General features: G+C 25.3%; 1 protein-coding gene across 18 annotated transcripts in view; it reads left to right on the top strand.

The window, feature by feature from the left end:
* Window positions 1–12,394, top strand: part of tmod (tropomodulin) — a 443,143-nt gene that overhangs the window by 412,906 nt on the left and 17,843 nt on the right. For 4 of the 18 annotated variants that reach the window (XM_075375732.1, XM_075375731.1, XM_075375719.1 and 1 more), the window contains one exon: window positions 11,157–11,208. The exons of 8 other annotated variants lie outside the window; for them this stretch is intronic. In XM_075375732.1, the coding sequence (XP_075231847.1) occupies window positions 11,157–11,194 (38 nt within the window). In that variant the 3' untranslated portion in view covers window positions 11,195–11,208. Of the gene's footprint in view, window positions 1–1,377; window positions 1,532–11,156; window positions 11,209–12,394 lie in introns of all 18 variants that reach the window. 6 more of the 18 variants (XM_075375724.1, XM_075375722.1, XM_075375725.1 and 3 more) reach the window with 4 other exon arrangements.

Here is a 12,394-nt window from a genome sequence, read left to right as displayed (position 1 = left end):
GGCATACAAAATTTCTATATTAGAAGATTAAAGATCAGTGGCTATGAATGTGTGTTTAAAAAAATGGTAGTAATTAAAAATTGAATTTTATTTCCTTTTTTATATAAATATTCCTGTACAAACTCCTATATAACTTAAGAATAAAGAAAACTGCTTTATTAGTAACTTGTTAAAAGTTACTATTCAGATATTAGGAGGAAAATACCCATCTACCCAGTAAATAGAAGTATATTATTTAATAAATATATGGTAAAATTAGAATTGAGTTTTCCTGTGCTCCAAAATATTATACAGCTACCTTATTAAAATCAATCTGGTATATGTCTTATTCCTATTATGTTTTCCTTACAGGACGGAACTGCTACAATTATTATTCCTGTATCTGTTCTATATGTTTGCTGCGTGCATTACATGGACCATGTACTGTGGCGTGGCGTAGCATTTTGCTGTCTTTTTTCCTATGTATTAAATGCTGTTTATAAAATAATCATTTGCTCCTTTTTAAATTTATAAAATTCTAATAATTAGTATGACAATATATTTTTATAATTTAAAAATTAGTTAAAAAAAGTAAGTTTACTAAAGATATTCGAGCAGATGGTTATTTTGGTTTTTTTTTATTGTCTGTTGTATCTCTTGTAGCTTTTTTTTTTACTTTTTTGAGTTTATTTATGAAATTTTATTTGACTTTATTTCTTGTGCATTTTATACTAATGGTAACTTTTGTTATTTTATTCATTATTATTAAATATAAATCTATAATTTGAAACAGTAAATTAATTTATACATTTTCAATACTGTATCTAAATTAACAAAAATTAAAACATAAATTCAAGGGTGCCCATCCTTTTTATCTATAATTGCATCATTTATTATTTGTACTCTGTTCTTGATGCACGCCCCCTAAAAAGAGTATTTTTATGCATAATTTTTATTTTGTACTTCATAGAAAATTAATGCTAATGATTAGATTCCAATGATATCACCTTTTTAATATATTTAAAAAAAATTCCTCCTTAAACAATTTGTAGTACATCTTGCACCATTATTTGGGTACCCTTGATTTAATATCTGTTAAATATCAGAAATATAATTTTTATTTACTTATTTACTTTTTTTTAATTTTGGTTGTTTCATAGTATGACATTTTATAGGTTTCTTATAAAAAATAACATGTTTATAACTGTTAATAAAAATTCTTTTCAAGTAATTTACATAATTCATAAATAGCTATAAACAGACAGGACCTTCGGTTAAAATGTTGTTGATACTTGATTGTAGGCTTCAACAGTATATTTTGTATATCAATGTACATTTATTGTCTTTGTTTTTTCACAACTTTTATTGATTTTTATTTTTGTATGGTAATATGTTTAGTAAGGAAGGATCTTACTCTGAGACTTCAGTTTAGATTTTTTAATAGTCTGAAAAGGAAACTTAATTTCAAGTAAAAAAAAAAAACCTATAACACCACTCAATTCATTGAAATGTGAGTGTGTGTTCTGTTTTTCCATTTTAATTACAATTGCAGGTAGTGAAATGAATCATGTTTAATTTAATAATTTCTGTTCTTTTTTTTTAACATTATACTGTGCTATTGCTATTTTGACGCTTTGCTGTTCAGTTTTTATTTATGTTAATTCTTCTTTTACATCTTTTGCTTAAATCTTTTTTTTACAATCTGATTAAAGTCTGTTTTTCTAGAGCTTCTGTTTAGTCTAAATTTATTATGTCTAATTGTAAAATTTCATAGTGACCCAATTTCAGTTGCATCTTATTTTTCCCCTCCAATTTTCTGTATAATATAAATAGTAAGTGGAAGATTTCATGATTTCTCTAAATTAATTACCATTAATACTGCTTTAAGTAATATAGGTATACAAAAAATAATATTGAGGTTTTAAAGCTATTTAATATCTGTTCATTTTCATTTAATAATCACAAAAAAAAAAATAAATGAAAGTAACTTTTTTCCCAAGTGTTCAATGTGAGTACCTTGTCATGTGGCACGTATCCATTGATCTGGGAAAACATCATTCAACTAGTCCTATACAAAATTATGCTACGAGGAGGCTCTCCATCCTGTTGCTAGATAAAATCCTCTTGTCCATTTTTCAGTTGAAGAAAGAGCCATGTACGGAGCATATCTGAAAGCAACTCCTGTTAACACTTGCTTCACCAGAAAGAACTGTTAGTTTGCAGCTGCTTTCCAAACAAATTTTTTAGGACTATGCGGACAAATCATTGACAAGTTCGACATTTTTGTCATCCCATACTTTTCTCTTTACACACCACAGACATCTGGTTGTTTCAAGCCGATTATGCCATTAATGAATGTTACTGTCACTTGGAGGATTACAGTTAAACTTTCTACAGAACATATGTTGGAACTGTAAATTCAGATTAATATTTAACAAACTGCAAAGACCGAAGGCTTTCTATTCAGATGTCACCATATTTTCTGGTGGTGTTGTGAAGTAAAAAGATAGGGAATCAGTCTACAGCCATGCATGCAACTTTAAACTGTCCTTCTTGTTCTTTGATTCTAGCCTTAAAACAATATTGCACATATCATCTAAGAGATATTTTAACAAATTAGAATCCTGATATTCTTTTTTCTATACCTAGTGTAGTACATCTTTACAAAGTTTTCTTTCTACAGTTATTTTATTGTAAAATTATAAATTTAAAAATTACTGATAATACAAGCATATTAAATAAAAATCTTGTTTAATTATAAATTGTTGCCAAGTTATATGTTTAAATAATCACAAAAATTCTTAAAAGTTTAATTGACAAAATTGACTCAACAGATCCAGATTTCATTATAAATGAACATTAACTTATATAAATTGACTGTGCAATGCTACAAATTAATTATATAATTATTAATTAATTAATTTTAAGGAAATTTGATTATTTGTTGTATAAAAATATCTCTAAAAATGTGAAAACTATTTGGTTAATCTCATTCAAATTAATTCGTCTTTGAAACAGTAGGACAAAATTCATACAAGGCATGTTTTTTAAGTAAGTACTATTTTGATATAAAAAATAACAAGCAAATTTTTTTTTTTAAATCTGTATTCACCTGAAAACCTGGAGCATGCCACACCTGTTGCTTTTGATTGCATAATATAGTTTAGTCAGGGTCTCACAATACGTCTCGGTAAAAATCAACAAGCAACAGTTCCTTCTATCTCAAAATGCAATACACCTGATTCTCCAGGCTGAGATTATTTGTTCACTTTCTTTGGAGATGTTAAGAGAGTGTTTCCATTTCATGGACTACTGTTTTGATTCCTGCGTAATTTTGAGACACTTTTGTCTCAATATCAGTATTAATTCGGCATAAAAATGGATCACCTTCATTGTTGTATCTCATGAAAAAATTGGACTGAGTGTTTGTTTTGTGAACTCGATCAACAGTTTTGGTTCCTAGCACGAGGACAATATTCGATAATTTAAGCATACAGACACAGTTTCAGGTAACACTTCATGAAATTAAAGGAAACTCATTACACAGTAATGAAATCATAAATCGTGTATTCTAATGGACTTTTTCATTAGCTTTTTGCTCTAGGTCAATAATGACAGATTGTAGTCACTCTTGTGCATTTGTACAGCCCTCGTAAATGCCCTAACTCATTTTTCTACCATTCCATAAGATGTAGTGTTATATCCATCCTCCCTGTACCATGTATTTCACAATCGGTTCCGCTGTCTACAGTAATAGGTAATTTAAAAAACACAAGAAACTGTAAACAAAAACTAACAATCACTTAATGGCATCTGTAGCAAGAGATGTAATTACTCAGTGGACATTTGCAAAACACTGACAGCCCCGTGCTGCAGCAAACATACATCAAAACAGTACTTATTTAAGAAACGTGTATAGTGAAGTGTGTGAACTTGTATTGCTAGGGTTTTTTTTATTAATGTAGTTAAATCTATTTGAATCTCTTTTAATATGATCACATTTGAACTATTAGTAGATTTAGAGTACAATGTATTTATAGATAAATTTTATTATTCTATCTTCCAATAACTGTGGTAGTGTGGTTTCAATGCAGACTTTAATTTCATTTTTCTTATTCTGTATTTTATCAGATTCTTTGATTATTAGTTAATGGCTTAGCATTTTTTTTTTTTTTTTTGTTATAACAAAGCTTGCATGTAGAGATCACAAAAGAATGGTGATGTATTTTTATAATGCTTCTGATGTGTTTTTTAATTGTATTATTAAATTTGATTGTTGGTTAATTAATTTCTTTGCTTATAACAAAATATTTCAGTAAATTATATCAGTGGAATAAAGTTATATTTTAACCTAATTGTTTGCTTTTATTTTAAAAATATATTTTTATTATTGTGTGTTAAGAATATTATAAATATTTAAATCATAGTTTTTTAAAAGTTTACTTACTTCCTTCTCTAAAAAATATTACAGTTATGTTAAAACAGTACAATATACACATATATCATATATATATACACACACATATACATATATTTCAAAAGTAAGATTCATTGAATAAATTGAATTTCATCCATATTTCTCAATCAGTACTTGAAAAGATTATATAACATTATTGCTTATTAGACAAATTTATATTCTTTGAATATTATAAAGCAATTTGTGTAATTTAATACCTCAGTTGCATAATCATTATTGTAAATTTAATATTATATGGTATTCATTTACTTTTTAGCATTAAGATTCACTAATGTAACTTCACTAATAATAATTGCCAATTTATTTTTTATATACATGCATTATAAATTGTTTTTAGTAAGAAGAAAACTTGTTTAATTTATCTGATACTCCGATGCAACAATCAGTTTGTCATGAATATTTATGTAATGAATACAGTGTAATAAAGTATTAAAAGAAGTATTTTAAGGAAGGTTCATTTTAAAATATACTAGATTTCTGCCATACAGTTTTCAGTTTTCTCTCAGTTTATTTTTTAAAGAAAGGATCTGATATAAATGCATTATTTTTATATGTAGTTCCATTTCAACATGATTTTCATATCAATTTCAATCAGTTTTTATTTTGTCTTTAAAAAAAACCACTGATGATTTAAATTACATTGATCAAGTTCGAGAAAATGGAACAACCATTATTGTCTTCATTATGAATATTATTTTGTTCTTTCTTCTGTAAAAAATTATTGCTTTACTGTATTGTTACTCATAATATTTAGGTCATACAATTCATTCATTTCTTGATGTGTTTCTATAATAGAATTGCTTTTCACCTTCAAGGATCAAATTACTGCTTGAACTTAACAGTCGGCAGATTTTTTTTCCTGTAAGTACTTATAAATTATTTGAGTCCAGCATCTTATAGTAATAAAACTAGAGTAGCATTGACTAAGCTGGCTGCTGATATACAGCAGAGCATCAGTTATCTTAAAGCTCTATTGGATTTTATTGGACAGTAAATTTAAATGTTATTATAAAGTGGAAATGACACACAATACATCATTCTATTCTAAAGTGAAGGATATACAGGATTTGATATTAAGAAAGTGTGTTTTTGTATTTAAGCAATAAAAATTCATATTTTTAATGAGTTTTAAGTGTTTGTTTTTTGGATAGTAAAGTAAAACTTTTCTTATTACTGTATTATTAGTATAAAAGCCTAATGATGTAAAAAATAGAATCTTGATTTACAGAGTGTTGCACTATGGTTTTATTGTTATGGGATCTCCAAAGACACACTTAAATACATGTTTTATATCTCTTTGTATCACTAAATGTCTCTAGCGTGCAAAAGCTGGACACAGATCAATTATAAAATATTGATTTTTTTTTTAACATGTAAATCATGCCCTGCTGATTCTGATAATTTATGCTCTATCACAATTAAATATGTGCAAATACAAACTCTTTTATATAAAATTAGTACAAAGTTTTCTGTGAAATTATTTTACCCACTCTTACTTTATAATATATAATGCTACAGTTACTGTTTGTATTGAAAATTTTCTTTTGAAACAGCCTTTCAGTATTTTTATTATTTTTTTTTATTACAATTTTCTTTCAGTAGTTTAATCTAAATCTGTATATATCTAGCAAAAATTTAAATAATTTTTTTATATGATATTGAAATATTTGAAAGTAATTATTTCATTTTATATATTTATTATTTAATCCTTTATCATGATTTGTATAGAACATAGAATGTGTCATTAATAGCTGAAATATTACTGTTTAATTTTTTTACTTTAATGGTAATTTATAAAATATTAAGTATGAAAAATGTATCGTCATCATCTTGAAATATTGTTGATATTTTGAGATAATAGCTATTCTATCATTAGGTATATATAAAATTTATGCTATATTAGAAATGTGTATTTGATGTAACTGGTAGGGTTATGGTCAGTCTTTTCCCTCTTAAGTGTAAACTATCAGCTAACGTAGCATGATGACAATTTAAAATACAGAATTTTATATATCTCCATCGCATTTTTATATATAATTTTTCTACTTACCGTTTATTTCATCTTAAAAGCTTTCGCTTTGCTAGTGATTTCATCAGTAACTAAATGAAAGAAATTTAATTTTCTTTGGTTTCAGTAGTGTTTGATCACTGTAATTCCTTTTTCTCAACTTATGCAAATGATATTTATAATTTATCTCTAGTTAAAATTTATTTTTTATTATTTTGATAGTATTGAAAATTGTTATTGAAGCTTAATGTTATATGTCAATAATATATGTGCATCGATGATGATTATTATTTTCAACATTATCTAACATACAGTTTTCAATTTGCCAATTTTTAAATTTATTATACATTACCAGTTGTGAAGTATAGAGAATAAAAGATAATAGTGTAATTTTAAATGATAATTTCACGAGTACTTCAGTTTATATTTCATTACTTATCGTTTGTCATAACTGCAGAATGACCATTCCATTATTTTTACATTATTTTATCATTATCTAATTTTATTGATAATGTTACCTCTTAAACTTGCCTGAAATTTTCTCTCTGTTTATCATAATGAGTAAATTTCTGCTCAAACATATTTTTCATGTCCATTCTGTGAATAAAAAGTAATATTATTGAAGCATTTTTAATATGTAAACATTTTTAAATATTTACATTTTAAATAATAAACCTTCATTTAACCTGATAATCAGTCGGTCGAGTTGTACAATTCTACTAGATTCTACATCATATGCAATTAAATACATATTTGCATTTAATTGTATTTCATGTGAAATGTGTAGCGTAACTGGAGTTCACTCAAATCATTGCCTTAGAAGTTGTTAACCTTATGCCAAATGGACAGACTGCTGAACTATTATTGAATATTTTTATTGTTTTTATTTATACCTTTCAGATTTATCAGTTTATAATGCGTACAGGTTTTACTTATTTATATGTCATTTTACTTAGTTACAAGCTGAAAAGTTTGAAAGTTTTGTTAGGCTGCTGAGCCCAATAAATTTTGAGTTACTCTTTTTGCTCACTGTTACACAGTGACCTAGTCTGTCTAAAAATTGACAGTCTTAGTTATGTATTTTGAAAGTTTTATATATCCTTTGTGATGTTAATTATCATTATTGTTTGAATTATTTGTATCTTAATTGTTTCTTTTATAAAATGTAATAGTCATTAACTACCTTTGCTTGTAAGGTTATGCCCGTGCTTAAACTATAAAGATGCTTCTGAAAAATATGTAAGTTTTATTAATACAGTTATTTAACATTTTTATTTTATTTAATTATGAAATAGTTGTCATATTTCATTTTAAAATTCTGGTTTTGAAGACTATATAAAATAAATATTTGAGGTAAAATTTATTTTGAACATTTTCTTTTTAAGAGAATTTTTTTCAGTACAACACGGAAGTAATTTACAAAATCAAAAAAATAGACCTTTATATGTAAATAGTGTGTTCTGATTAAAGCACTGTGAGAGTTTGTATGCTTTTAACTGAATATTAGGTTATGTTTATGTGATAGTTATTATCACTGTCCAGCTTTCTTGCTCTTTTTTTGTTCGATTATGTTTAGGTTTATTGTTTAATCAAATTACTTACTAAAAATTTTAAGCAGACCTGCATTTATATTTTTTTCTTTTGTTACTCTACTTTTCTTAAAACTTGTATTATTTTTTTAGCTTTATTTTTTCTATTAATCTTTTCTTTTTTCTTAGTGTTGTAAGAATTTTTCAGATTTATATAATTAATAAATTTTATTTCTGAAAGAACAATTTTTTTTATTATGCTGTTTAATATTTGATGAACATTTGTTTGTACAGTAAAAATTTTAGTCTTAAACTAACCTTCTTAAAGCTTTATGTTATTTTCAGTCTGGGCAGTATTAGTTTATAAATGTAATGTATTACAATCAACATCATTTTATTTTATTTATTTTCTTTTTGTATGATTTTTTTCTTCCAAAAATGATTTTGTGATTTAAATTAACATTATAGTAGTATATTTATATAGGGAATTGTATTTTATTTAAAATTATTTCCATAAGTAAAATTTTTACGTGATAAGTACTCTGCGGCTTTTTAATTAATGGCGCATTTTTATAAACTTCTTATTTTTTCAAATAATTTCAAACTAATAATTATGGAATTTTAAAAATTACAGTAATTTTTGAAATCGTATTTTACTTTTTTTTTTAAATCTAATTTTTTGAATTAATTGTAATTTTTAATTGTGTTAAAATTTTATTATTACAAATCATACTAAAATTATAATAATTTGGTTTTTTAAATTTAATTACTTTAAAATACAAGTAGAAAATTTTAATACGATAAACTTCAAATCATTTAGATATCAACATTTTTTAGGGTCTGAGTTATGACTAACTGACATGGCTGTATTTTGCCATAAAAATCTACTTTACATGGCTTACTGTTGTATAATTGTTTACATAATAACATTTCCTTTAAAAAATCTAATTAAGCCTACATTTTTGTCTATGAAATTTTAATTCTTTTTTTTAATTTTCTGTTTTCAATTTTATTTTATTTTGCTAGTAATATAGGTTAATTATTCTAATTACAAATAAATGTCATGGTTTTATTTTTCAGTTGTTTTTTGAATCATTCTCTTGTGTTCATGTGTGAGTGTGTGTTGTATATATTGTTTGCTAATCTTATTTAACTTTTCAGTTTTAGACTAACAGATTGATTTGACTTACCATCAATTTTGCAGTTGCATCTTAAAGAAAGAAAAAAATTACAAAAAAAGAAAAACATAATTGTATTTCTGAAAATAATCATTATTTTATTTATATTTTCAAGCCATGGAAAACAGTCTAATAAATAATATGTACTTTATGCGTTATGTTTGAAGTCCCATCATCTACCCAAATGATATTCAGTTTTACTGTCTACCGTAATGTTCAAATTACCTGAGAGTTGACCACAGCAAAGGTTTAAATTATACAGACCTTTTGCTTTCGAGTTAATAGTTGAATATTACTATCTAATGATTTCATTACACGAGTTTGTAGACATAATTATACATAGGCCATGAACAGAAGTAGTAGTTTGGTCTATAGTAGATCAGATGTTGCAATCAAGCTAAAAGTTCTATCAAATAAGCAATTCATTATCAATTATAGTTTTGAGGATAATAAATTAATTGAAGGCAGTTTATTTAATGTTTGAATATGTAGAATTAGTAAATCCAAGTCTGGATGAGACCTGATATCAATCTTATATGATACATTCAATAAAAAATTAACATCGTAGATTCCACCGTTAAATATGACATATAAATAACTAATTATCAAGAAAATTACAGTAAGAGATCTTAAATTTTAGTTTTATTATCTGTACAAAATTGATGGTATATCAAAAAATAAATTATAATTTCCAGCATGTTTTATTATTTTTTTGGTTTGTTTTATGAGATTAACATCTCTATGTTTTTTTAACATTTTTATTAAAATAATTTAAAATTACTAGTTAATTTTTAATGATATAATCTGATATAGTATTTCAGTGTTGCCAATTAGATGTTATATTATTTGATGAATAGAAAAAGAAAACGAGATTATTATATTTAATCAAATTAAAATTTATTTCACTGTTAACGCACTAGGTAAAGTTTATATAGAATTGATAGGTTTTTTAAATTATAGTAAAAACATAGTATGAAATTTAATCTGTGTGGGCAGTTTTTACTTTGTTTCTCTATTACTTTTATATTGAAGCTATTCATAACAGTTTACACATATATACAAAACTATCTGACATTAAAGTGATGAAAAATATTAAACTGTCACATTGCCGTTTGGTGATGAAAAGATGGAAACTATGATAATTACATTGAAGGAAAGAAGTAATAAAGACATAAATAAATGAATCAAGGTTTAAATCAAAAGTCAACCGTTCCAAGGGACCCACAGTATCTCCTTATTTGTCTTCATCTTTTTCATCAATGAGGAAGATATTTTGTTTGATATCTCAGAAAAAAATTAACTACTGACTGAACTACATTTTGGGGTCATAAGCAGACCCCCAACTGAAAGTTAGAAGAATTTAGCAATTATTTATTATAGAAAGTTTCTTAATGCACATGCATTACAATCTGAGTGTCATTTTAGAGGTACATATTATAGACCATTTTGTTTTATGCAATTCATGATGACAGCTCTTTTATAAAGTAAATACATATGTTAATAATGTTATGGCATTCATGTTGATATTGCACTTCACAGTTTCGGCTGAGTTATAATTAAATCATAGAACTTGTGAGTAGTGTATGTGCATTTATAATTTTTTCTTTTGTAAGATTTAATTTTTAAAATATGCTGTGTATTTTGTACTTTTATGGTCCAAGAAACATAATCTGTCAGTTTTGGGAATTACTTAGTCCTGTGCGGTTTTGATATGTTGTTGTTTTACTCATCTATAAATTAATTATTTTTAATTACTAAAGAATAAATTACTTACTGACGTTCACTTCATTAAAATAACATTATATTTGTACAAATATATTATTTATTTTGGTCATTGCATTATACAAATTTGTTTTTAAAAATTAGTGTAAATGAGATCAAAAATGTTGGCAACACTGATTTAATTTGATAAATAGTATTGATTAACTAACAATATTTGGGAATAAATTTTTTTTATTTCGTATTTTTACTCTTTTTGTTTCCAGTACGTCAGAGTCGACTGAGCACATCCTCTTCCTCGTAGGCCCAGTTCAATAGGTATTGATGCGCTAATTATCAGTTTATATAAATTCAATAATAATAATCATTAATTTACTTTAAAGTTAATGAATATTGTAGTTATTAAGTGCTGTCATTCATATTATTACTGGCAGGAGGTTGTATTGTGTTTTACTACTGTTATTTACTACTGTACATTTATATTTTCTGTTTTTATCTTTTAATACACAATAATATAGATTTATGGCACTTTACATACAGTGCTCTATAGTACTGCTTTTGAATTCACAGTTCACTTCATACTTATTTGCCAGTACATTTTTAATACATCATTTTATCTATTTTAATTTTTTTTTGTAACTTATATTTCTTTGAATAAATTTGTAAATACATTTAATAAACAGAATTGCCTCTACAGATTCACACATTAAATATAAATTATGCATCCATTGTATTCAATAATAATGTGTCAGTTTAATAAAAATATGTTTTATTGTACAGTCTCTGAAAGTAATAAATTCTTCTTGATTTTAAATTCTTCTTATTTCAGTAGTTAATATATTTTATTGTTAAAAAACTGAATTAAATTGGTTTTATTTTTTCTTGGTTAAAATGTTTTTATTTTTTACAGTATTAATATTCCATCAAGATTGTTATACTGTTAAATCTATCTTGATAGATGTTGTATCTATAATTATACTTTGTGCAGTATTAATTAAATTAAGATTATTGAGATTAAGGTACTGCTGGAAGTAAAGTTTAATTTAGTTATGAAAAAAATTATTATTAGTTTTGTTGGTGTTTACACTATAATTTCTGTTTGATACTTTTATAAATGTTATGTATCACAGAAAGATTAGAAGACCTTGCTTTTACCCTACAAGTTGCCAGGTTTTTTTTGTAAATTGGGTCAGACCTGTACACTCCAACCAAAAACTACATGAATACCAAACAAGGACACAGCAACTCAACTTCGGTGTGAATCCAGTTATCGTCGATGATGAAATTCATTGAACTCAGAAAAGCACTGAATGGGGAGGAAAGATAAAAATGAGTAATACTTCAATAATCTTTTGATTGTTAATAACTTTTTGACAAATTTAATCAGTTTTGTATTAAAGCTACTTTTTTCAAGCAAATCATAAAAAACACATTAAAGTAAATTATCCTACAAAGTATGTAAATTTCAGATTTTAAAAATGTTTAGCTCAGTCAATTTCTATTG

This window comes from Lycorma delicatula, chromosome 9, assembly GCF_047948215.1.
Source record: "Lycorma delicatula isolate Av1 chromosome 9, ASM4794821v1, whole genome shotgun sequence".
NCBI lineage: Eukaryota > Metazoa > Arthropoda > Insecta > Hemiptera > Fulgoridae > Lycorma > Lycorma delicatula.
Note: the sequence above shows the minus strand (reverse complement) of the source record. Positions and strands in the feature narration are given on the sequence as shown.